This window comes from Malania oleifera, chromosome 11 (genome assembly GCF_029873635.1).
Source record: "Malania oleifera isolate guangnan ecotype guangnan chromosome 11, ASM2987363v1, whole genome shotgun sequence".
NCBI lineage: Eukaryota > Viridiplantae > Streptophyta > Magnoliopsida > Santalales > Ximeniaceae > Malania > Malania oleifera.
Genome location: NC_080427.1, coordinates 37874067 through 37901965, shown reverse-complemented (window position 1 = coordinate 37901965; position 27899 = coordinate 37874067). Strand labels below are relative to the sequence as shown.

General features: G+C 35.9%; 1 protein-coding gene across 4 annotated transcripts; it reads left to right on the top strand.

Moving 5' to 3' along the window:
* LOC131167376 (protein DETOXIFICATION 42-like) lies at positions 1–26023 on the top strand. 4 transcript variants are annotated; one of them, XM_058126173.1, is made up of 14 exons: positions 1–143; positions 532–625; positions 929–1050; positions 2775–2978; positions 3134–3312; positions 4986–5121; positions 21835–21931; positions 22091–22191; positions 23983–24146; positions 24538–24609; positions 24775–24891; positions 24999–25094; positions 25210–25331; positions 25811–26023. In XM_058126173.1, the coding sequence occupies exons 2-14, from the start codon at positions 549–551 to the stop codon at positions 25851–25853; spliced, it is 1530 nt and encodes a 509-aa protein (XP_057982156.1). In that variant the 5' UTR covers positions 1–143; positions 532–548; the 3' UTR covers positions 25854–26023. The 4 variants fall into 4 exon arrangements, with proteins under 4 accessions (XP_057982156.1, XP_057982155.1, XP_057982154.1 ...); XM_058126172.1 differs by having other exon boundaries at positions 2–143; positions 464–625; XM_058126171.1 differs by having other exon boundaries at positions 10–143; positions 459–625.
* The last annotated feature ends 1876 nt before the right edge of the window (positions 26024–27899 follow it).

The following is a 27899-nucleotide window of genomic DNA, read 5'->3' as shown; positions in this document are numbered from 1 at the left end:
AGTGTTCAACTTTTTTCTTTTTTTGTTTTTAATTTTGTTGCGTTTCTTGAAAGTAGGAATGTGGCTCTGCTCTGCTTGTCCGACGACTTTGAATCGGATTCACTATCAGGAACTGTTCTAATATGCGAAATGTCGTATCTGAGGTGAGGCAGGCTTATTCAACAACTGGGTCAAACCAACTTCATATGCTCCTTCTCGCACTTGTTTTTTTTTATATAAAAAAGGAATATTGAAGCTCTCCAGTTCCCACCGCTCCGATACTATTCTGCAGTCTTGTTTCTGGGTTCTCATTTTTTTGATCTTTGTTTTTCAATAATATTTTCCAAAAAATTTTCTGGGTTGGCTCCTCCTCCTCCTGCTGCACCTCGTCCTTGTTCTTCTCTGAGCTGTCTCTTTCTGTAAGCTAAAATTTTTTGTTCAAAAAGACTTCATTGACTGCGTTTGTTTCTGCATGAAAGTGAAGGTATGGAATTTTCTTGGGAGGATCTGGGTTGCTGATTCCTTTAAATTTTCTGCATGAGGGGTTGAAAGGGTCATAGATTCCAATCATGGGCATAGATGGTGTTTCGTCTATGTGGAAGGATAGAGGCAAGATGCCGGTCTCTATATTGTGGAAGAACTTAAGGTACTATTTGAGTTGCTCTTTTCATTTGGATAGTTTTTAGGATGTTTCATCTTTTGATTTTCCTAGAGTTTCAGTGAAAATTAAAGTTTTGCAAATCACGTAGGCCAAACCAGGATTGAAGTTTGTATAATTTTCATGCATGATGTGTATTATGAGCCGATGTTAATTTGTTAGGGGTTTGTTTTCTTGGTAACGAGTATTGCATTATGTTTTAATTTTCTTTTATTTAGAAGAAGATGGAATATGAATTGATTTTTATTATTAATAAATAGCTTATGTGTAAATTGGCTGTGGCATGGGCAGCAATGTCTTCAACAAGGATGAGCTAGGTCAAGAGATTGCTCAAATTGCATTCCCTGCGGCACTGGCTTTAGCAGCAGATCCAGTTGCTTCTCTAATTGACACGGCGTTCATTGGCCATATCGGTTTGTCTTTGCTGTTTATGTCTATATAAATTATTTGTTCTCTAGCTTATGGTGCTCTGTCTAAATAAAAGAATTTATTTGTGCTTGGAGTTAAGAATTTGGGATATCACCATGTATAGATTAATTTATGGTTGTGGAACTATGTCAATGCAAGACTACGTAGAAGAACTTGGAAACTGGTAATTAACAGTTATGGATCATAACTTAGTAAACCTCCAATTCTTTCTTTTTCCCTTTTGGGAATTGGTAATAGTAGCTTTCAGTTTCCAAATGGCATAATCATATTCTAAGGATAATGTTTGGTAGAATGCTGAAATACAAGAGATGGAAGAACAAGCCCGAAGTTGTGCGTGCTAATGCAAAATGTAATAAAAATTACGACATGAATTCCTGTTTTGACCTGTCATTTTCATAATTTTTAATATATTATTATTATTTTCATATTTTTATAAAAACTGTTAATGTGGGTTTTCAATATTTAGAATATTGAGCACAGTCTTGTTGAAGTAATGTGAAAAATTGTATCTCTTAAATACCTCCAAGGCTCTGAGTCAGATGCTTTGTGTATGCATGCCTCCTCTTTTGTCTCTGCCATTAGTCTCTTCATTTCTTAGTCACTCGGATCACTCCTCTCTATCACATGCTTTCATTGGTACAGCCATGCTTCTGTTAGATATTTGTATATGCCTTAATGTGCATATATAAGCAAATTTTTTTGTGTGAATTTATTATTGCGTTATCTCAGCAAAAAGAAGAAAGAGAGATATGGTAAGAATTGGATCTTTGACCCTAACCCTAACCATCCCTTTTGAGCCATGCTATTTAACTGCAGCAATTATACTTGTGTTATCAACTTATAACTCATCCATCTAAACAACTCATTTAGATGTTCAAGTTTTATGGACTTGCACTTAAAGGCGTGGTTGATATGATCACTTAACAACTTTGTCCTTTAATGTGTTTCTCATTCATCATCAATCATTAGATATCACTTCCTCAATTTTCCATTTTAATTTCATCCACCCCTTTTTAATTATATGATGACATCCTTATTAGTTTTTTTCACCTTGTAAATAATGGATCTAAATTAGTCGATCTCACGTCAGTTAGCTTTTCATCTTAAATTTATACTGCTTACATCTACCCCTAGTTTTGCTGAGACCATATTCTATATACTTCTTTTGCATATTATAAGAGCATTTCTTTTTCTTAAGTATCTGTCAGTAGCTTATAAGTTCTCTTTGTCTTAGTTCTGTCCCTCAACCTGAATATACTTACCCTACGTTTGGGGAGAGGCCATGGGTTTGGATTTGGGTGGATTTGGACAACAATCAATACAATTTTGTATTTCATTTTATCCAAATTCACACAAATCCAAACCCAAGGCCTCTTTCAAGTATAGGGTTAGTTTATTTATAATGAATGCCAATGGAAATGGATATAATGTGGACCCTTGATACAATCATGCGAGCCTATTGTACTTGTTCATTCATTTTTTTTTTCCCTTGATTCTTATGCTCAACTTATATCATATTGATTGGATCAAAATATCTACCAACACTTTCTAAAATCCTTTATAGAATTTAGGTCTTTCTTCTTAGGTGTAAATATTTTAATTTGTCATAAGTTCTCTTTGACTTCTCACTGAATATCAGTTTTTAAATTTTTATATTGTAATAATGCCTCACATTTCTTTTTTTTTTTTCCCTACCTAATCCCTACAGGTCCTGTGGAGCTTGCTGCAGTTGGAGTTTCTATTGCTGCTTTTAACCAAGCATCGAGAATTGCAATTTTCCCACTTGTCAGTATTACAACATCTTTTGTTGCTGAAGAAGATACTGATAAAACTTTGACCACTGAATTACAAGAAACAGCAAGTTTTGAGAAAGGCTTCGACAAAGAAGAGGAACAGCTGATACCACAGGCTGGTGTGTTTTTTCTTTTGTTTTTATTTATTTATTTATTATTATTTTTATTATATCACTTACACTAGTAAATTGCATTTTAATATGGCTTTCAGCGTACTTAGGTACTTGAATAACTCTACCATTTTAACATTTTTTGACTTTTTGTTAATTGTAAGCTGACAAGTCATCGTCCACTACTTTTACCAACACAAAAGAGGCCAAATCTGAGCATGAAAGGAGGCATATCCCATCAGCTTCATCAGCATTAGTTATTGGTGGTGTACTTGGCATCATCCAAGCATTATTTCTCATATGTGGTGCAAAGTCAATCTTGAACTTCATGGGCGTACATTCTGTAAGTATATTTTTGGTAACAGTAGAGTTACTTTAGTTTCTATATGTATTGCTTATTTGAGTTGCTTGAATCAAATATGGAAGGCCTTAATGCTTTTATCATTAAAAGTCATCTCTTGAAAACAAATTTATGGGCCCGTTTAGTTGTGAAAAAACAATTTTCTTTTTTCATATTATTTTTCTAAATATTACAAAATTGTTAGCTAATTTTTCATTTTTACAAAATTGTATGAAATAAATAAACAACAATAAATAGTTTTGGCACTATTTTCTTGTGGAAATAGTCTTATTTTTCATTTCTTATTTTTCAAATGATTAAAATAATTTCACCTTGTTTTCCAAATTTCCAAATATATATAGAGAAGTTGGAAAACATCTTTTCATTACTTTCTAGATTTCTAATTCTTAGCTTGCATATGTAAAGTTTCTTTTGAATCCACAAAAAATCCAAATTCAAGCTCCAAAATCCATGATTCTACATATTTACCTTATATAAATTTTGGAAAATTGGAAAACAAGTTATCTTCTTTGTGACTATTTTGAAATCTAAAAGTACAAAAATAAAAAATTGTTTTGCTCATTTAAACGAACTCTTTATTTTCTACCCTTTTAATATGAATATTGAAAAGTTATAAAAATAAGCTAAAATTTTTATAATTCTTTGCCTTTGAAAAATAAAAAAATTTGAAAATGGAAAATATTTTCCACAACAAATGGGCCCTATGTTTTTTAGGTAGTTTCTCGGTTAGTCTTGTTGATCTTATATGTATGACTGATGGCATGAATGGTTGTGTGTGTATCCCTGGCCCCCCCTTTCTTTCATTCAGAAAGGCAGAATACATACGTTGATTGACTGATCTACTGTGCTTTCAAAACAAAAACGTAATCTTGCCTCCTTGTGCCTTGTGTGTCATAGTGGACAAAAAACGACTCCCACACTAATCCGGACTGCGTAGATTACTAAATGAATGTCAATCATAGGGAAGAAACCAATTGTTATTGTAATGAAATGTAACTGTTTGATGGTACTTACAATATTACCATCTGTTAGTCCAAGTGACACAACAAAATAATTTAGATTCTAATGCAACAAATTCACTTTGGGAAGCTTACTTGAAATTGAAGCCAATAAGGATTCCAGCATCTAGAGAATTATCTTGTTCTTGTAACAGTGGCATGACAACATCCTACATGCTGAAAACTATCTTTTTCGATAAATCTTTTTGCAGAAGTTGGATTATTGGAACTGGTTATACTCCTAGTTTCAAACTGATGCTTGTAATTATGAATCACAACTACAGTTTAGAAGTAATTTGTACTTAAAATGGAAACTAATGGGAGTTGAATTGGCATAGGATCTAAAGATTCAAAACTATAGTTTGAACTCCAACAAAGCAGCCTCATTTTCCAAGTAACAAAATGTAGGAGTATGTTAAAGATTGAAGTCTTGCATCTCTATCGTGTTTTGATTTTTTTTTTCCTGCCTCAAATAATTCCATGTCCTGTATATTTTTTTAGTTACCAGTTGTCAAACTGAATTTACATTTCAATTAACATTACATTTCTTTCAAAACTTTCTTCTGTGCTATTTTCTTAAATATTATTCTCATGCGTTATTACTCTGCTTATAATGGTATAATGAAAAACCATAATCAAACACTTTGGTTTAAATAGGATTCTCCAATGCTAATCCCTGCAAGACAGTACTTGACATTGAGGTCCCTCGGTGCTCCTGCTGTTCTCCTCTCTTTGGCCATGCAAGGGGTATTTCGAGGATTTAAGGATACAAAAACTCCCTTGTATGCTACCAGTAAGCAATGCTAGCTTTCACAGATTTTTTCATTTCTTCTATTGTATCAATAGTTTCATTCTTCTCTCATAGACACAAATGCATCTATGTCCATGCACACAGAGCGAGCATTTATTTGTGGCATTCAGATGTTTAAGACACCTTTCTGGCTTGTCAATTGTGGTGTTTTTAGTTATGTTAGTGGCCATGGCTAACACCGAGTAGGGCCAATACTATAAGTTTAACGTACATGTGATATGTCTATGTTAATAAAGAATATAATCTAAGAAGGTGTTAGTGGACAAATCAGCATGATATGTGAGTTTTTTTAAAAAAATATTTTTAAATTTTAAATAAGGTTTGGAGTGATGGTTTTAAATAACCAATGGACACGGTGTAATGGTTGTGGCCATTGTGAATGTTATGTAATGGGTAATGCATGCCTCATCTATAAATTCATCTTTTGCATTAGCAAACTTGTTAAAAACATATAAATTCACACGTTTTGATCTTAGAATCCTACATACTAATGCTTTAAATGATTTTTAGTAAATTTTATTCAATTTATATATGACATATACTACAAGTATTGGGTTTCATCTTGGTTGCTTTAGTTGCTATTGGCGAGAAGAAGCATGCATTTGCTACTTTTCACTACTTTATTGATCAGAAGTGAAGTTTAACTAAGAAATCATATATATATAATATAGAATGCCATCTTCAGTACTCTTTTAGTCTGTAATGGTTTTTGGTTATCTAAAAAATAAAATATAGACAGGTCATACTGGTCATATATTAAACAAGAACAAAAATGCTTAGCAATATAACGTATTTTTGTCTCTAATTTGGTGTAAGAAAAACATAAAAAAAATAAAATTGAAAGAACTTAGCATATGAAAATATGTAATTTAATGAGAGAAAAACCCAAGTTTGTTTGAATGCTAGTTATTAAAAAATTACATACTAAATGTCCAAGAAAATAAATCCTGAATTTTTTTTATAAAATATTACTAACTGAAACAAACCAACTTAAAATTGTGTTTTTAAGCTTCAATAAAGGGAAAAGAGAGTAACAAATGCAAAAATATATATATATATATATATATATATATATATATATATAAAAGGAAGATGAAAGGAATCAAAAACCTCCTTTATCATTCACAGCATGTAATGGCTTGTAATGGACTATAACAGTCTGTAATGCCTATAATGGTCCATTATTGCTGTTATGGTCGTAAATTGGAGGACTTCCAAGATATTGCCTTGTAACGGTCTTGGAAGCCATCGATGCAGTATGTAATGGCTGTTAGGTACCAATTTTTAAACCATGAATAGAGATGAAATTAAAGGGCGCCAAGGGTTGCCAAACCAAGTACAACAGAAGTCAAACAGCCGAAGATAGATAAAAAACTTAGCCCAAGAGGCATTAGAAAGGGGGATTGAGGACTCCGGTGAAAAAAATTTCTAGAACTCCAAAAAAAGAAGGTATGCACTTGGTGTTGGGAAAGTAAAAAGACAACTAGTACAACTGATAAATCTTTCCCACAAATTAAATTTGTGACGAGCAAAAATAACCAACCAACAATAATAATAAATCACACAGCACAGTAGGAACACCACGATTTTTAACTTGGAAAACTCCTCCAATGTAAAGGGTAAAAATCACGGGGCCTATGAGACCCAATAAAATTTCCACTATAATAGAAGCAAAAATTATAGCAGTACAATCACAAAAAATGCTCACAAACTTAGAGCAAAAATGATTCTTAAAAGAATTGCGATAAAATAAGAATGAGCGGAAAGAAGTCACCCGAATGCAGTTACTGTCAGTACTATAAAATCAAGTCCTCCAAAGCTCTGAAACAGATTTCCACCGTTCAGATCGAAGGTCGACAAATCCCGAATGTTCCCTCCAAATTTAAGTAAAATCGGATCACAAAAGACCTTTCGATCGTCGAGTTGATGAAGACTGCACTGCTGCCTCACACACTGCCACAGACACAGTTGCGGCTGCCCTATTTTTGTTCTTGTGCGGCGCAGCTCCCCAAAGAAAACACACTGTGCGGCTGCCCTACAAAGCACACACTGCCACGGCCTTTTTTTTTTTTTTTTTTCTTCTTTTGTTGCCAGCGGTGGCTCCACTCCACGCACAGCCACCTCATCCTTTAATTTGCCCTAATGGGCTTTACTCACATTGGTCTTTTTTTTTTTATAATGTGGGCTGGACCCAACAAATCTCCCCCTCCAATCCATAAGAGGAAGGAGACATTCATTAAGATTATCAAATAATTTTGATACCGGCTGCCTCGGCACACAACTCAAGCTTCGCACGAGGCACCACCTTTGTCATCATATCAGCGGCATTCTTATCAATGTGGATCTTCTCAAGTTCAAGCAACTTAGAATCCAAAACATTTCGAATTCAATGATATCTCACATCAATATGCTTTGATTTACCATGAAAGGTTGAATTCTTACTGAAATGAATAGCACTTTGTTATCACAGAATAACACATACCTCTTCTGAGTGAATCCAAGTTCACGAATCAATTTATTCATCCACAATAACTCTTTACATGCCTCAGTTGCTGCAATGAACTCAGCTTTCGTAGTGGACAAAGCAACACATTTCTGCAACCTGGATTGCCAAGACACAGCTCCTCTTGCAAAGGTAATCAAATAACCTGAAGTAGATTTCCTCGAGTCCGAATCTCCAACCATGTTTGAATCTGTATAGCTAACCAGAACAGGTTTTTCAGAACCAAAACAGAGTTTCAAATCAGCTATACCACAGAGATACCTCATAATCCATTTCACAGCATTCCAATGCTCTCTACCTGGATTAGAGAGAAATCTACTAACTACACCAACTGCATGAGTTAAATCTGGCCTTGTGCAAACCATGACATACATTAAGCTACCAACTGCAGATGCATATAGAACACTTTCCATGTCTCTCTTTTCTTCATCACTAGAAGGAGATTGTTTACTACTTAACTTGAAATGTGTAGTAAGAGGAGTACTTACCACTTTGGCTTTCTCCACGTGAAATCATTGAAGTACCTTCTCAATATACTTTTCTTGAGATAACCATAACTTCTTATCACTTTTGTCACATGAGATTCTCATGCCAAGAATATGTTTCGCTGGTCCCAAGTCTCCCATGGCAAAATACTTGCTCAACACGTGTTTGAACCTGTCAATTCTAGAAGCATTGTGACCAATGGTGAGCATGTCATCAACATAAAGCAACAAAATAGTGAAGTCATGATTAGTGAATTTTTAAATAAATACACAATGGTCCGAAGTCGTCTTCCTGTAGCCTTGTTGAACCATGACAGACTCAAACTTCTTATACCACTCTCTAGGAGCTTGTTTTAGGCCATACAAGCTCTTCTTCAATCTGCAAACATAATTCTCCTTACCTTTCACCACAAAACCCTCAGGCTAGTTCATATAAATTTCTTCCTCAAGATCTCCATGGAGGAAAGTAGTTTTCACATCCACCTGCTCGACCTTCAAATCAAGACTAGCAGCCAAGCTCAAAACAACACGGATTGACGACATTTTTCACTACCGGTGAGAAAATCTCCCCAAAATCAATTCCTTTTTTCTGACTAAAGCCTTTGACAACTAATCTAGTTTTGTACCATGGGAGTGAAGAATTCTCTTCCTGTTTTAATCTATAGACCCACCAATTTTTCAAAGCTCTCTTACCTTTAGGTAATTTTACCAGCTCAAAAGTGTGGTTGTCATGCAAAGATTTCATTTCATCTTCCATTGCACTAAACCATTGTTGCTTCTGCTCACTTTCAATGGCTTCTTCATAACACTCTGGTTCTCCCTCATCAGTTAGAAGAACAGACTCATCTATAGGATATCTTGTGGAGTGCTGTCGGTCTCAGGTATACCTCCTGAGTGAAGTTGTAGGTGGTTCAATATTCAAAGTACCTTCCTCATCAACAGTTTTGTGATCTTCCACCACATGATCATTCTGAACATCTGCCTTTGTATCATACTGATTACCAATCGCAACTGTATCAGGAAAATTTTCAGAAGGAATCAGATCCAAGTCAACTGAGTCATCACTATCCCGAAACTGAGAATTTTTTGTCTTGCCAATGTCTTCAATGGTTTGATCCTCCATGAAGACTACATCACGGCTTCTCACAAGTTTCTTTTCCACTGGATCATAAAACCTGTAGCCAAACTCATCTTGACCATACCCAATAAAAATGCATTGCCTTGCCTTGACATCTTACTTGTACCTTTCATCCCTAGACACATGAACAAAGGCTTTGCAGCCAAACACACGTAGATGGTCATAGGAAACATCCTTCCCATACCAAATTCTGTTAGGGACATCAGTCTGCAGCGCAACAGTAGGAGACAAGTTAATTACATGAACAATAGCATATAATGCCTCACCCCAAAATGATTTAGGTAGTTTTGCTTCTGCAAGCAAACATTTGACTCTCTCTACCAGTGTTTTGTTCATCCTTTCTGCCAAACCATTCAACTGAGGAGTCTTAGGAGGTGTCTTCTGATGTCGGATGCCTTGTTGTCTACAGTACACATCAAATGGACCACAATACTCGCCACCATTATCAGTGCGAATACATTTTATCTTCTTTCCTGTTCTCTCTCAACTAAAGCCAGAAAATCTTTAAACATATCAAGCACCTGTCTTTGGATTTCAAAACATAAACCTAGAGTTTTCTTGAATGATGATCAATAAAAGTAACAAAATAAAGTGCACCACGAAGTGTCATTACCTTCATTGGGGCCACAAACATCTGAATGAATCAACTCAAGTAACTCTATTTTTCTGGAAGGAGGAGGGCTCTTAAATGAAACCCTTTTCTGCTTCCCGGCCAAACAGTGAACACATCTTTTTAGTTTTGCACCATTTAAGCTTGACATCAAATTCTTCTTGGCCAAGCAATCGAGTCTTTTCTCACTTATGTGATTGAGTCGCTTGTGCCATAACTCTGTTGTGATATTGCTATCAACTGCATTCACATAATTCAAGCAAATAGAAGCATTCATAAAATATAAATTAGAAAATTTGTTACCTCGGGCCACAATTAAATTTCCTCTGGTAAGTCTCCATTGTTCATTACCAAAGAAGTTACAATATCCATCATCATTAAGTCTTCCAGCAGAGATCAAATGTAGACGAACACTAAGAGCATGCCTGACATTATTGAGTACCAATTCTGTTCTGTTGTTGGTCTTTAAGCAAACAGTTCCAGTGCCAACTATCGGTACCACAGCATCGTTTCCCACCTTCAAAACTCCAAAGTTATTGGAAGTATATGAACTGAAGAAATCCTTCCTTGATGTCACATGAAAAGAAGCACTACTATCAACCACCCAACTAATTTCATTACAGGCAACACTAATTACATTATCATCATAAGTAGGAACCAAATCATCTCCAACAGTAGTGGCAACACTATCATTATTCTCCTGATCCTTCTTTTCTTGCTTGTCACAATTACTTTTATTTTCTCTTTTCCACTTGTAACAGTGCTTCTTGATATGACCATTTTTACCACAATAATGACACACAAGATTTTTAAATCTTAACCTTGACTTGCTTTTACTTTTATTTCTACCCCTTTCATTTTTGTATTGGCTTCTTCCCCTATCTTCTGTAACAAGTACATGGGTATTATCTGTACCCATTTCTTTCCTTCTAGTCTCTTCATTAAACAAGCTATCTTTAACAAACGATAGGGTCAACACACCGTTTGGGGCTGAGTTGCTAAGAGAGACTACAACAGTCTCCCAACTATCTGGCGAAGAACTTAATAGCAACAAAGCTTGTAGTTCATCATCTAAAATTATCTTCATGTTGGTTAACTGGTTTACCAAATTCTGGAAATCGCCCAAATGCTCGGTAACAAATTTTCCTTCTTTAAGCTTCAAATTTACAAGCTTTTTAATTGCAAAAGCTTTGTTGTGAGCAGTCTTTCTCTCATAAAAACTCTCCAACTTCTTCCAAAGTATTTGGGCATCTCTCTCTTGAGCCACATGATGAAAAACACTATTATCCACCCACTGTCTCATTTTGCCAACTGCTCTCCTATGCATTTTCTTCTAATCAGCTCCAGTTTTTTTCTTTTCTTTTTTTTTTCCCCCGGCTTATTGCTACCCAACTCAATTAGATCAAATAAATCCTTACAATAAAGAATATCCTCCATCTTTGGTTTCCAAATTGAATAATTTGAACCTGTGAGCTTGCATATAGTACCTACGTTGTCTTCCATATTTTATATGAACCAAGCTCTGATACCACTTGTTGGGAAAGTAACAAGACAACTAGCACAGCGGATAAATCTTTCCCAAAAATTAAATCTATGACGAGCAAAAATAACCAACTAACAATAATAATAAATCACACACTACGGTAGGAACACCACGATTTTTAATGTGGAAAACCCCTCCAATGTGAAGGGTAAAAACCACGGGGCCTATGAGACCCAATAAAATTTTCACTATAATAGAGGCAAAAATTACAACAGTACAATCACAAATAATGCTCACAAACTTAGAGCAAAAAGGATTCCCAAAAGAATCGTGATAGAATAAGAATGAGCGGAAAGAAGTCACCTGAATGCAGTTACTATCAGTACTATAAAATCAGGTCTTCCAAAGCTCTGAAACAGATCTCCACCGTCCAGATCGAAGGTCGACAAATCCCGAATGTGCCCGCCAAATTTCAGCAAAATCGGATCACAAAAGACCTTCCGATCATCGAGTTGATGAAGACTGCACTGCTGCTTCACACACTGCCACACACACAGTTGCGGCTGCCCTCTTTTTGTTCTCGTGCAGCACAGCTCCCCAAAGAAAACACACTGTGCGGCTGCCCTACAAAGCACACACTGCCACAGCCTTTTTTTTTCTTTTTTTCTTTTTTTGTTGCCAGCGGTGGCTCCACACACTGCCGCCTCATCCTTTAATTTGCCCTAATGGGCTTTACTCACATGGGCCTTTTTTTATATTTTATTTTATGTGGGCTGGACCCAACGCAAGGGCATCCTTTAATTTTTGTACAATCATCAATTTCCCCTCGAAGGAACCTAATTCCACAACTTCCTTGAGATATGTGAGTCCTTGTTTGAACATCCCATGGAAACAAAGCCATTTGGATCTGTTTAACACACATTCAATGAGTTTGTGAAAATTTAAAATGAAATATTTGATGCAGCTTAGATTTTTAATATCAGATATGATGATTGATATGTTTTTTGTGAGGGGTTCATTATCTGTGACTTAAGATACCCTGTAACACATAGAATAGCTCCATCACATTGGTTGTTTATACATCCAATTATCTAAAGCATTTCATTTGGTTATATTTGTGCCATTTTTGTGCACCTATTTAAGTCATAGGATCAGCCCCATGGTTCTACTTTGATCTATGTGGCCAAGCATCAAAAGTTGTCACCCAACCAAAACGTGGTAAGATTCACACGCTCGACTTGGATCAAGACAATTTGCCCAGCTGAGAGGATCCAGTCATTGCCCATAATCAAATTATCGCCAACGTGTTGCAGTCAAATCCAAATACCTTGGTAGAATTAGCTTGTGGGGTTAGTTACAAGTTCAAGTTCAAATAAGCTGAGTGAAGGTATAAGATTGAGAGAATCTCAATCCCTTGTAATTAGGGCTGGATGTTGGATTTGCTATATCTATAGATACCTTGTAATAATAAAAAAGGGAACCTCTCTATGAACATACAATTATACCTTTATTCGTTCTCTCTCTCTCTCTCTCATGTCAAGTCACCTCCCTTTTTAATTCTTTCTATGCTTCTACTTTTCTATGGTTCTCACTATCTTTGGCCCTATCATGTAAGGAAATCCCATACTGGGTAAGGCACCCTATGTCGTTGTAGAAAAAATTAAGTCCTTGGAAGGACTAGCATTGTCTTCTCGTCCAATGTAATCACTCCAAACAGTAGGGCCTGCTGGACCCACATGGGACACACTGTTTGGAGTGATTTCATTGGACGTTGTGGGGAAGGTGGTGATGGAAGGACTAGCATGGTCCTCTTGGAGGACCTAATTTTTTTCATCCACTTGAGAGTTCTTATTCTCTCACTTACCATATCTCAATATCCTTATCTTTTTAGAGGTGTTTATTTTATATAAACATCTTTTTGGATTGTTTGGTGGGACCCATCATGCCGCCAGCTACTAGAGAAGCAGGAAAGAATGACAATGATGACATTGTGTTGCCAATTCCAGCCAGACTCAACAATTCTGATTTGATGGCAATCTAGAAATAAGCAATTGAAGAGAATCACTATGCAGCCTCCACACCTTTCAAGAGGTGCTAACGGTGATCAGGCCGATTGTTGAAGGAAGAAGGAAATGCACTATTGGATGGAGAATATGTATGGTGATGCTACCTCCACTTCTAGAAGTACTAGTGGGAGCATCCACTGCAGCTTGAGTGGATTTGAGGTATGGACATGTCTCCCCAATTCAATTTCCGGGCTTAACCCAACCAGTCTCACTTACGGGACTGAGATTCCTCAGTTCAATTTTGAGTTGAACCCAACCGATACATTAAAACATTTTTGTACATATGGAAATGCTTCTAAATACAAGCAGAGATGTACATCATTAAAACTCAAATACATACACTCTAATATGATATGAGTTATGCTTAGCAAAGAAAGGGTGTTTTCTCAAAACAATATTTTCAATCTTTGAGAAAATGATGTGTATGATAAAATACTCAAAGATATGTCCCTAATAAATTTTCTCCCAAAAATATATTTCAATAAAAATATAGGAGAACCTAGGGTTTTGCTTTTCAAATAAATTTCGCACAAATAATATATATAACTATATATAAATGATAAATATGTTCTCCAACAATGATTTTTGCAAAATAAAAATATTTGAAGAATCTGGGATTTAAGCTTACAAATATTTGTGCAATAGAAAATTTTTCCCAAGAATATTTACGAAGAAAATAATCGGGAAAAACTTTAATCCAACTCTTAAAATTTTTTTTATGAAGAACAAAACTTATGAAAGAGTGGATGATCTAAAGTAAATGCCTACACAAAAACTTCTCTTTCAAAAATGATTTTGCAAAAGTAATAAGTGAAAGAGATTAGGAGCCCCAAAGAAAAGATTTTTCAATAAAAATGTTGTTGGGGGAACTTTGATTAACAAAATATTTTGAGAGGAATTGGACGTTAATCGAAGTTGCGAATCTGAGGTTATGAGGGGATATATATAGACTGGATATATATAGACTTTGTGAAAAATATGAGCGTTGGGGATACGCCGGTAATTTTAGAAAACAATTAGTGAAAAATTAATGACGATTAGCGGATAAAAAATAACCAACTCGAGAGGTTCGGTCGACCAAGGAAAAGGTTCGGTTGACCACTTTTATAAGTTCGGTCGACTGAGGCAGTTTTAAACTATAGGTTTGGTCGACCATCTCAGGGCGATTCTGAACCCTTTGTAGGTTCGGTCGATCATGACTTAGGTTCAGTTGACCATCTTTGAGGTTTGGTCGACCAAGGCTATTTTGAACTACAAGGTTTGGTCGACCAAGTAGTTGGGATGTCAGACACTTTATGGTTTGGTCGACCGAGGATGGTGCGTTCAATAATGGGTCGGTCGACCGAGACAGGTCAAATATTTGACTTTCATCCCTTCGGTCGATCAAAGCGTTTATAACGCAAATCGGTTAGTCGACCGAGGTTTAGTCAAATTTTTGACTTTCTGGCCTACGGTCTGTTCGGTCGACTGAGCTAATTTGTGCATGGTGGGTACGGTTGACCAAGGCTTCACAGCACATGCCTCATGTGGCAGGTTTGGTCGACCGAGTCATTTAGTACATAAGGGTTCGGTCGACCAAGGCTTTTTAACTAAGCCAAAAATCCAACGTCGGTTGACCGAAGGCTTTGTTTTTGCCCCAATTTTGACCCTAACCAATTTAAACCTTTTTGTATGATTTAATTGTTAAGTAAAAGGTTTTCTGTGAAGTGTGTTGGTCCCTAGAGTCTATCTACGGTCGTTCTGAGCTTTCATCCATATCATGCAGATGCATGCATTATTACAAAGCAAAGTAATAAAAATTAAATGCAATACAAGTAGAATCAAAATGTCTTCTTATTTTGCTCTTCATTTTCCATAAAATTCGCTAGGAGAGTGTGAGCTTTATGTTCCTGTTGGCATCCATTTTTCAGTATCTTATGTTCGTGCTGAAATGAAAAACCTGTTCACACACAAAATGCAAACATAAGATACCGGTGCTTTGTTAGCATCAAAATAGGGATCGGACTCAAAAAGTCAACAAGACATGATCAAGGGAAAAACTCTAGAGGAGATACGCAAGACATTTAACATAAAGAATGACTTCACACCAGAGGAAGAGGAAAGAATGCAGCGAGACTTTGACGTTTTTGGTTCCGACAGAGAGATTGGGATTGATGAGAAAATGTTGAGGCAGGGTCTATCTAGGTTGGCAGACCAGATCTCGTTTAGTTATTATAGAGCTTCATCTTCCACAATTATTTCTTCGGGTTCTTTAGCCCAAAGAGGTAATTTTTTGCAAGCCTTGAGTATAACCTCTAGATCCAAAATTCCTTGGATTATTGATTCTGGTGCTTTTGACCACTTGACTGATGCCTATCATCTTTTCTCATCATATTCACTCTGTGCTGAAAATTTGAAAGTTAAAGTTGCAGATGGATCACTCTCGTCTGTCACAGGAAAAGGGAATATCTGACTCTCTGACTCCATCACACTAGAGTTCGTTTTTCATGTTCCTAATTTATCCTGCAACTTACTATCCATTAGCCAGTTAACTAAAGATTCTAATTGTTCTGCTAAATTTCTTCTCTCTCATTGTGTTTTTCAGGATCTATCATCGTGGAAGACAGATGTGCTAAGGAGTGGCAGGGACTCTACTACTCTGAGGAGGCTAATGTGAGTAAATAATGTTAAATTGCTATTTGTGATTCTGCATCCGTTTCTAGGAATAATGAGATTTTGTTATGATCTTCTAGGACGGGTCATCCAAATTTTCAATAATTAAGACGTTTATTTCCTTCCATTTGTTCAAATAAGACGTCTTCTGATTTTCAGTGTGAGATTTGTGAACTTGCAAAATACCATCGTAATTCCTTTCCAAAATCCACATACAAACCATCCAAGCCTTTTACTATGATTCACAGTGATTTATGGGGGCTCTCACGCTCTCTTAATCGCACTCACATGAAATGGTTTGTTACTTTTATTGTTGATTACACTCGTATTTGTTGGGTTTACCTATTGAAAGATAAAACTGAAGTTCATTCTATTTTTATTAGTTTCCACTCCATGATTCAAACACAATTCCAAACTTTCATTCAAATCTTGCGTACTGATAATGGTACAAAATATTTCAATACTCTCTTGGGAAATTATCTTCAAGAAAATGGGATTATTCATCAAAGTTCCTGTGTGGACCCCTCAACAAAATGGGGTTGTTGAACGTAAAGATAGGCATATTCTTGAAGTAGTTCGGACATTGATGTTCACTACAAATATGAAAAAATATTTTTGGGGCGATGTCATTTTAACAGCTACACATCTCATTAATCGAATGTTTAGTCGGGTTCTTTCTTTTGCCACTCCTCTCTAGAAACTCCAAGAATGTTTTCCCCACTCTTGGCTCCACTCCAATCTCTCTTGAAAATCTTTGGAATGTACTGCATTTGTTCATGTTCATGCTCACAATATGAATAAATTGGAACCTCGTGCCATTAAGTGCGTTTTTATTGGTTATTCTCCTACTCAGAAAGACTACAAATGTTATAATCCTGTCACAAAAAAATTGTTTGTTAGCCTTGATGTCACGTTCTTTGAAACCACTCCTTATTTCCAAAAGCCCTCTCTTCAGGGGGAGAAGTGGAGTGAAGATCGGTTCTTTGATTTCTTTGTTGATGAGTCTGCGATTGCATCATTTCCCGACCTATCATGTGCAAAAGACCACTTAAACCCAGGGGGAGATGCAGAAAAACAAAATAACAAGGAAATACTTGTTTACTCAAGAAAGCCAAAAACAAAGAACATGGAGAATCTCATACTTGAGGCACCAAGAGAGTTGGAATTGGTGATAGCTTCGAGCAACCATGAGTCAATGCCCAATCCCGATCAGGTAATAGATGGCTATGAGCTTCCTTCTTATAAGTCTGCACTTGATGACATCAATTTGCCCATTACAGTCAGAAAACAAACTAGGTCATGTACTTTATATCCTTGGTAAAAATACATGTCTTATAAAACTTTGTCTACAGGGTATTGTGCTTTTACCTCTAACCTTGACAAGATAAAATTTCCAAAGAATATCCAGGAAGCCTTGGAGATTCCGAAATGGAGGGAAGCTGTCATGGAGGAAATGTGGGCCCTGGGAAAAAAATGGAACTTGGGATGTTATGAATTTGCCGAGAGGGAAGAAGCCAGTAGGCTGCAAATGGGTATTTACAGTGAAATATAGAGCTAATGGGACAGTTGAACGGTATAAAGTCCGACTTGTTGCAACAGGGTTTACACAGACCTATGGTATTGACTACACGGAGAGGTTTGTACCAGTGGCAAAATTGAATACAATTAGGGTCCTCTTGTCCTTGGCAGCTAACTTAGATTGGCCACTACAACAACTCGACATTAAGAATGCATTTCTAAATGGCGAGTTATAAGAAGAAGTTTACATGACGATACCACCAGGTTTCAGTAAGAAAGGTGAAGAAACAGAGTATGTAAACTCAAGAAGTCCCTTTATGGACTCAAGCAATCTCCCAGAGCATGGTTCGATAGATTTGCGAAGGTGATAAAGAACCAAGGATACCAACAAGGGCAATCAGATCACACTATGTTCTTCCAACAGTCTGAAAGTGGTAAAAAAACAATTTTGATAGTGTATGTTGATAATATAATCCTAACTGGAGATGATACAGTGAAGATGGAAAGATTGGAAAGTCCTAGCTGTTGAGTTTGAAGTTAAAGACCTGGGACAAATGTGGTACTTCTTGGGAATGGAAGTTGCTAGATAAAAAAAGGGTATCAGTGTCTCTCAGCGAAAGTATATCCTTGATCTCCTAACCGAAACTGGCATGTTTGGATGCAAACCTAGTGAAACCTCGATTGAAGCAGTAAAGAGGGTCGAAGACTGTAGAATACTAGTTGAAAAGTAGAGGAATCAGGGATTGGTTGGTAAACTAATCTATCTATCACATACTAGACCTGACATTGCATTTGCGGTAAGTGTGGTAAGCGAACACATGCATTCATCAAAAAAAAAAACTCACCTAGATGCTGTGTACAAGATCCTCAGGTACCTCAAGGGCTCTCCAGGCAAAGGACTCTTCAAGAAATGTGAATGCAAGGAAGTAGAAATTTTCACAGATGCGGATTGGGCAGGACCAGCGGAAGATAGAAGGTCTACCGGATATTGCACCGTTGTATGGGGAAATTTGGTAACTTCAAGGAGCAAAAACCAGAATGTAGTGGCTCAAAGTAGTGCTGAAGCTGAATTCAGGACAGTTGCACAAGGGATATGTGAAGGATTGTGGTTGCGGAAACTCTCGGAAGAATTACAGATCCTGGTGAAATTTCCTATCAAACCCTATTGTGACAACAAAGCAGCCATCAATATCTCTCTCAATCCAATTCAACATGTCATGACTAAGCATGTAGAAGTGGACCGACATTTTATCAAAGAGAAGGTTGAAGAAGGAACCATCTGTATGACTTATGTACCTACCAAGGAACAAACTGCCGACATCTTTACCAAAGGGTTAGCCCGACAGAACTTTAATTATTTCATCTGCAAGTTGGATGTGATCAATATCTATGATCCAACTTGAGGGGGAGTGTAGAAATGCTGAGTATCTTGGAGTAATTTAGGGAAGTATATATGTAGAGAATTGTATATTCTTGAGAGAGATTCTTTTAGGAGATTATTTCCGTATTTAGATTTTCCGATTGTATTATAAATATTGTGTATTGATTTGTACAAAATTATTCCAGAAATACATAAATTATTCATTCTGATTTCACAACAACTTGGGGGGTAGAAGAATCCCCCTACCTAAACTGAATTTATTTTTGTTAATTGATTACATCAAAGAAAAGGTAGAAACCAAGCCCTCCATTTATGAAGATTATAGGGTTTGATTACATTGAGAAGGAGGATTCAAATCCCATTGAGCATGAAGATTTTGATGGCTTGATATAAAATGTCGGCCCACAATTGTTAGATTACCACTTTATCTAAAAGCTTACATAGTATCAAAGCTGGCTACCAAGAGGTCGTGAGTTCTAATCTCATTGCCCACATTTAAATAAAAAGTTATTGTATTCCTTGTAATGGGTGTTATCTATTGTGTGTTTATCTCTCCACGTGCTGTTAGGCTGCACGTGTAGGGTAGTGTTAAAGCTTGATATACATGTTGGCCCAAACCTTGAAGGCTAAGGTAAAGTGGTAATCTAAAAACCTCCAAGTATATGAGGATTCTGAGCTCACTCATGATGGGGATTATGATTTGAAGCTTGCCAATTACCTCGATGACTACAAGGACACTAAACACGCTAGCTATCTGGGCGTCATTCTGTATCTCGGGGCTCGGACGATTAAGGAAAGGGCAACAGACTTAAATGGAGATGAGTTTATCATTAATGAAGCAATGGAGGTGGGTGAGGCTCATTGTTTGTCTTGGTCCAAAACATGTATAGGATAATGGATTTGTATCCTTGATGCTTGATTCGTCAAATGTGCTCTAAGGATGACATGCTTGGGGGTGTTGTCTATGCCACAATTTGACCAATCAGATAATTGTTTAGCCTAGGAAGATAGATAAATATTGGCCATGCTTGGGTTGTATGATTTTGTCAATTTCTTTTCCATGTAAGTTAGGTTGTGATCTGTAGCTCTCAATTCAATTGTTTAACAACTTCATAATCAACCAGTGCTTAGGTTGTGCCGATATTGACTTTCAATCACATTCGGAGACATTTGTGTCATTTTTGTGTTCCTATCATGGAAGTCGTCGGACTGGCCACACAGTTCTAACTTGATCTACATGGCTGAGCATCAGGAGCAAGGTTTCACCAACCAAAATGGGATAAGGATCACATGAAATACAAGCTGGGTTGCCTACCTGCAAACCTCGCTCAGAATCAAATTATCACCTAGGTGGTTCAGTCAAGGCAAATCAGTTGGCATACAACTACAAAGTTTTATAGAATTCCAAGGGGTGATTATGGATTTATTTTTTGAATTAAAAATTCTCATGAGTTTAAGGTATAATATCATATGCAAATTCAAATACCCGAGTGGATAGCGTGTGGGTTGGTTGTAAGTTCAAATCTCAATAGGTGAGTGAAGGAATAAGAGTGAGAGAATCTCAATCCCTTCTAAATAAGGATGGTGGTTGGACTGGCTATCTATGAATAGCCTTGCAAAGAGAGAAATACAACCTCTCCATGAACATAAAATTTTGCTGGTCAACACACCATGCCTTGCGCCATTTATCCCTTCTCTTTGTCATCTTCCTATCAACTCTCTCTCTCTCTCTCTCTCTCTCTCTCTCTAATCTATATCCAGCCACCTCCCTCCCTTCTTCCTCCTATGCTTTATGCTTTTCTACAATTCTCTCTATCTTTGCCCCTAGTGTGTAAGGACACCCCTTATTTGGTGGGGTACCCGGTGTCTTTGAGGGGTTCCCTCCCAATTAAGGGTTGTTTATTTTTTATAAACAAGTAGATTAATTTTCAGGGAAAAGGATTTATGTACTGAACCACACCTAGTGGGACGTAACGCTTGGTTTGTTGTTGTTGTAAGTTTAAGACTAATTTGACCTTAAATAATGAATTTGAAAAATTGATGATTTTACGTCTTCTATCACTTTCTTTCATTTCCTTGCATTAGGTTTGTGCGCGGTTCTTCTTGCCAACAAAAACTAGAAAGCTAGTCTTGTATTTTCCCCCATTTTGAAATTTTTATTTTCTTTTATTTTGTTATTTAATATCGAGCACCTTGTATGTTCTCTTGATAAAAGTTTTAGTTGTTTGGGTGGTTTTAACTGTGTGCACTACAGAGATTATTATGAAGACTTGGACATCTGCAATGATACAGTTCGTTGGTTAAGATAAGCACATGGGGTGGCTGTTTATTGTCTTGTAAATTGAATTCTGACACGGTTGCCAAATTGAAATTAAATAAGAAAAATTACCAAATTGAAATTAAATAGGGACTATAAATGTTGGCATGTGAACTACTTTATGGGTTCAGATATGCAACTTGTACACAGATTCACGGGGACATACATAAACATGTATATAAATGTCGGCATGTGAATCACTTTATGGATTCAGATATGCAACTTATACACAGATTCACAGGGACACGCATAAACATGTATAAGCGCGTTCACTCCAAATGAAAGTGTATTTGTGTTTGTGTAGACACTAATACATATTATGTTATCTGTAAAAAAATAAAAAAGGAAAGGGCCAGTGTGTCTTGTATATGTATTATATTTTTTATGGCAGTATATCTTGAATTTTCTACTAAACATAATTTCATAGATTAATGCATATGCTCACTTTTCGACAGGAAAAAAAATACTTTTCACCCACATTGACATTTATATTTTTATTTGCATTTAAATCTTATTCTTTGTTTTATTTGTTTTTTATGTAGTCATCGGAGATGCAGCAAACATCATTTTAGACCCCATACTCATGTTTGTATTCCGCATGGGTGTCAGTGGTGCAGCCATTGCTCATGTTATATCTCAGTAAGTCATATCTATTTGGAAATTTAAAAAATGCTTCTAGATTCAATTTTCTGGCTTCTCCTTTGCTTTGCTAAGACTCTTTTTTTTTGTTTTAATGTCCTAATATTCTTTGCTAATTGGAACATTGCTGATATTTCTTACTGTGTGTGGTCATTTCAGGTACTTGATGTCATTGATACTTTTGTGGAGACTAATGAAACAAGTTAATCTCTTACCCCCAAGCGTCAAACATCTACAATTCAGCCGGTTTCTAAAAAATGGTGAGGGATTTGGTTTTTTGTAAGTTCATCTACAATTTTTTTGCCTTTCACGGTTTCACTGCATTGATGCATCCATCTTCATGTTTTCCATTCTCAAGATTCAATGAGAATGATTATGAGCTATAAAAATGGTTTTAAGTTGACTAACTCGATAATTAAATGTTGGAATTGTTTTCTGACTACATGAATGCTGACTTGCAAATTATGTTTATGTTTGGCTGAAACTCCTTTTTCCCTTTTTGATCTGCCAGGTGATGTAGGTTTTAAATTATTACAACATGGATATTACCATGAGATTTTCCGTTCTCAGCTCTTTATAACCATCTCTGAGCACAGTTGAACAACTCTCTCATTTGGTCATTATTTACCATAAACATCAATAGACCTTGTAGAAGATCCCAATATTTTTTTTTCCCTTTTTCGATAGAGGGCATATGCATAACCATAACTTTTCTGTTTACTGCAGGCACCATAGTACCCCAATCACATAGGCCCTGAGGGTGGACCCAAGGAGCTATTCACTTACCTTCTTCCATGGGCTTTAGTCGATGAGGTGGATGAGCAGTATAAACCTGAAAGATAGAGTAAGGAATGAACACGTCCATGTTAAGTTAGGAATAGAACTTGTGGAAGATAAGTTAGGGAATGACAGATAAGCTGGTTTGGAATCTTGCAACATATATCAAAATATAATTCTGTCTGATGGAATGATTTAGTTGATGTTAGGGGCAGTAGGATGGATAGGGGTAGACCTAGAATAACTTGGATTGAGATTGGATTTGTGACAATACTCTAGTTTTGTGAGGATATCCCCCTAAATCATGCAAAATACGGAAAAAAGATTTGTATACTTGGCCCCACTTAGTGGGACTTAAGACTTGGTTTTGTTGTTGTCGTGTCATTGTTCTCTCATGGATTTTGTTGATAATGATGTCGAAAGACATTTTCAAGTAGGCTATGGCTAGGCAAAAGATGGGATTCATACCCAAAATCGTGCATATTCTCTGCATACATGTGCTTTTTTTCCTGCTGCTTAAGTTTTTATTTTTATTTCCCTGAGTGAATCAAATTGCATTTGAAGAGTTAAATTGACATAACTTGGAGAAAATCATGTATTTCTGCTAATGGGATTGCAAATGCTGGACAAAGATTAATCTTGGAAACCAAATATGTTTTCTTTTTATCAAGCAACCACTTTAACATTCCCCTGCATGTGCAGCCCTGTTGCACATGGAGAGATAAACAAGGGATAAAAAACACCTGTTAAGTGAATAGGATAATTCTTTAACCACCACACAATAAAAGTGGGCAACAACTAGAACCCAGGATCTCTTGGCAACAATAGCTCTGACACCCATGTTAAGCAACCATTAACCTAAAGGCTTAAGATGTTAGGTTGTTGGCCAACAGTGTATATCAAGCTTTAACACTTCTGTTACTTGAGCTCTTTGTTTAGGAATTTTGGTTCTATCCTTTTTATAAATGTGTTTCTGCATTTCTGATTGGAAGAGGAAATTTGGATGAAGTTTTAGCTTGTTTATTTATTTATTTTGATAAATACGCATTTTCAATAATCAATATCTTGAAACATAGATGTTTTAAACTCCTAAAACTAACAAGTCACTCTTTTCTTAGGATTGGTGATTTTCCTTTTATTCAATTTTTACCATATTTTCTTTGTACTTGTTTCTTCAATAAATTTCTCTTAGTTTTCTGAGAGAACAGTTCAGAAAACTGTTTAAAACTTTTGCATTGGCCAAAGTGGTAATCTTGTTTTGCATCCATATCCAGGATTTCTGTTACTAGTAAGGGTAATAGCTGTGACATTCTGCGTGACACTGGCTGCATCACTGGCAGCAAGGCAGGGATCAATATCTATGGCAGCATTTCAAGTTTGCTTGCAAATTTGGCTGTCGACCTCTTTGCTTGCTGACGGGTTGGCTGTTGCTGGACAAGTAAGTAATAGATTTTTTTTAGTGCATGCAGTAGAGATCATGTTGATTTTATGTGACCAATTTTGTAAATTTTTTAATGAAGAAAGTGTGTTTTGCTTGCCAGGGAATGAACACAGCACAATACAAAAAAGAAATTGTAAATTAACATTTTCAAAAACCATAATACTAATTCAATTTGATCTTCACTTTGAGCATTGATGATCTTTTTTTAGGTTACTTATCAAGATAAATAAATAAAATTTTAATGTTAATCATGAACACTGTCTGCTCTTCTTTCTTATATTTAGAAATTACCTGCTCAACATTCGCTTTCAGCATCTTAATTAGTCATAAATCCTGTACTTGATAAGTTATCCATTAGCATATTTCAGTTTTGAATTTCACTTTTCAGGCAATCCTTGCAAGCTCATTTGCAAGAAAGGATTATGACAAGGTGACAGCAACTGCTTCTCGTGTCTTGCAGGTGCAACTATGTTTGGACTTGAATATTGTTCATTTTCTTTTTCTTTTTCAGATTTGCATATGATTCTATTCTGCACTTGGGTTTGGCCCTGGGTTTTAAGCTTTCAATCTTTCTAGTAGTCATATTATGGTTCAAACCAAAACTGAGTATGCTTTTATTCTGCAGTTAGGTTTGGCCCTGGGTTTAGTGCTCTCCATCACCCTTATAGTCTTATTACAGTTTTCATTGAGACTATTCAGCAAGGACATCAATGTTCTGCAACTCATGAGTTTTGGTATCCCGGTATCTCTCTCTCTCTCTCTCTCTCATGCGTGCATGTTTTTGGGTTCACACAACCTCTCAATAAAAAAGAATGTTAATACTGATAATTTCCACATTTTGTTCATTAGTTTGTTGCAGCAACTCAACCATTGAATGCCTTAGCCTTCGTCTTTGATGGAATCAACTTTGGGGCATCTGATTTTGCATATTCTGCCTGCTCCATGGCAAGTCTACATCCTCTGGCTGTTCCATTTTCTTATAGATAAACAGTGTTCAAATAGAACTTGATTTGCATGGTGAAAACACACTTACTCTTGCTTTTCAATTTTTTGGCCCTAGGTATTGGTCGCAATAGTGAGCATCATGTGCTTGTTTGTACTGTCCTCCAGTCATGGCTTTATTGGCATTTGGGTTGCTTTATCCATCTATATGAGTTTACGAGCATTTGCTGGCTTTTGGAGGTAATTTTCTTGTTGAAAGAGAACATGAACATGTTTCTTCTTGGGGATCAAATGGCTCTCAGCTTTTCTCAAAGCTCGAGGAAACCACTTTTATTTCTTCATTCTTTGGTTCTATCCTTGCCACAAATAATAATAAGAATTTAATGGCTAGCTTACAAAAGAAGATGCCTTGTTGTCACAAAACAAATGACAATGCATAAACTTTTATGAATCTATGACATGAATTGAACGAAGAAGAATGTCTATTCCTATCCTATTCTATGTTTTCGGAATAACACAAGCTTTTGCATCAGTGTTTTTAAAAAATTACTGTATATCCTTAAATGATTTTTGTTATATTTTCATCGTATTCTTTTTTATTCTTAGGAATAGATATTCTGCAAATCAAATGTAACCTTAGTAGAACCTCTTTCATTGGTCGTAAGTGACCCTGATTTAATGGCTAACACAGAAGTATTTTCCTTTGGCCGCATTTGCAGGATAGGGACAGGAACAGGACCTTGGAGCTTTCTCAGGAGCTGATAGCTGCTTGAAAATGCTTATTATATGTATGTATATGTATGTTCTCTAAAAATTGCAAAGCCTGATTCACAAAACTCTTATGTTGGTGTGTCATTTTTAGGGCATCAACATTCCCATTTCCAAGAAATTCATTTTAATGAAAATGTATATGCAAAAGAGATTTTTGGACACTCGATCTTATTGGTTTATGTTGATTATAGGGTCACCAATTATAAAATGCAACGGTAAGGTTGTCGCTATGTGACCTAGATGTCACGGGTTCGAGGTGTGGAAACAGCCTCTTGTAAAAATGCAAGGTAAGGCTGCGTACTATAAACCCATTGTGGTCCGCCCGGACCCAGCGTATGCAGGAGTTTTGTGTACCGGGCTGTTTTTTTTTTTTTTTAAGTGTCATCCAACTACAAAATGGATGGAAGAAGTTATTAGGTTGGATTGTCTAATCATGTTATATTTTAGACAGTAATCACGTACTTTAATTATCAGTAATTTTAAGCGGTAGTTATTCATATAGACAAAATTATCTCAAAAATAATTACCTAAAATCTCGAAATATGATTGGTAATATGATATTTGACATGGTCAAGTAGTTTAATTTGATAATTCCTCGGAAAAAGGGATGATTCTCTTTAAACAATTATCGTAAGTTTCTGTTTAAGGGCTTCTATTTCAGGCCTTTTAAGTATTGATCTGCATAAATTTGAACGAAATTTAAGATAAATTTGTGTTCTATTCTATTCAAATCAACTTAAGTCTAAATTAAAGATTTGTAGTTCCAAGTTCTCGATTACAAGGAAAGTAATGGTAACATTTTTTAAAATTCTCAAAACTTTTTATTACCCTTAAAATAAGGATTTGATATTTTAATACCACCCAACTCTCAATAACACTATCATCCATGATTCTTCATGATAGCTCGTAGCACATGCTCATGGCTAGTATTTTTTTAATATTAATTTTTTCTTGCCTTGGTAGATGGTTTCCAAGGTAGCAACTTCGGTTTTCGCCCATTAGAAAACCCGAACCCGAATATAAAAATATCTTAAATATAGAGCACAATGTTATATTTAAACATATTGTGTATGATAAATATTATATTTTAGTATTTATATACTCTAAAAAATATACAATAGGTTTCAATGGAGTGTCCAAAAACTCAAGTGTGGACTCAAACCCTTGTAAAAATGTTAATGCTCCATAACCATTCTTAATGATCATACACCATTATTACAACATTTATATATATATATATATATATATATATATATATATATATATATATATATAAGAAAGAGGTCAAAAGAATGATTCCCCTACATTGCATGCATTGGCTCCGATATTATTTTCTAAAGGTCACCCTTTTTTTATTTTCTATACATTGCTACTCTCCTTGTTACGGGCCCGTTGACGCATAGTATCATCTGAAAAAAAATGATTAAATAAAATACACAAATCGTGTATTTGGGAGTTTGTATTTTGGATCATACATTTGGATTTATGTGAATTTGAACAAAATGAAAAATAAAATTATATCGAGTTTTGTCCAAACCCGTACAAATATAATCAAAGAGTTAGAATTCATTTTCACGAACACAACTTGATTTTTCCAAAATTTTATTTGGCTACTTGATGCTAATTTTTCCGATCTGTTTTCCAAACTATAAGAAATGTCAGTAATTGGCTTATGCTCATGCTCCATGAAAAGTAATTGGCTTTCTAAACCTGTTCTTCCATATTTATTGAGTGATGGAACGAGAATTGAACCCTAATCAACAATAGGCACTATTCTTGCTTTACAAGTGGAATAGATAACAAGAGTTTTCAAATACTATTTTCTTCGAGTTGTTTGATAGTGACTTCTTTTGTTTGGTAGGGCAACGAAAGGCTACTTCAATCCGGACTAGTTGGGGGCCCTATATGGAGACAGCTGAAAACTAGGGGTGAACATAATTCGGGTTTAACCGAATTAACTGGTTGAGTTCGATCAGTTCGGTTCAGTTAATATATAGGTTTGGTTCGGTTCAGTTTGAGATTTGGATAATTTCAGGT

Coding starts and splice junctions, on each gene's coding strand:
- LOC131167376 (XM_058126173.1), top strand. CDS start 549: ATGGGCATAGATGGTGTTTCGTCTATGTGGAAGGATAGAGGCAAGATG. Junction 626..928: donor ATATTGTGGAAGAACTTAAG/GTACTATTTGAG, acceptor TGGCATGGGCAG/CAATGTCTTCAACAAGGATG. Junction 22,192..23,982: donor CAGCCGGTTTCTAAAAAATG/GTGAGGGATTTG, acceptor ATCCATATCCAG/GATTTCTGTTACTAGTAAGG.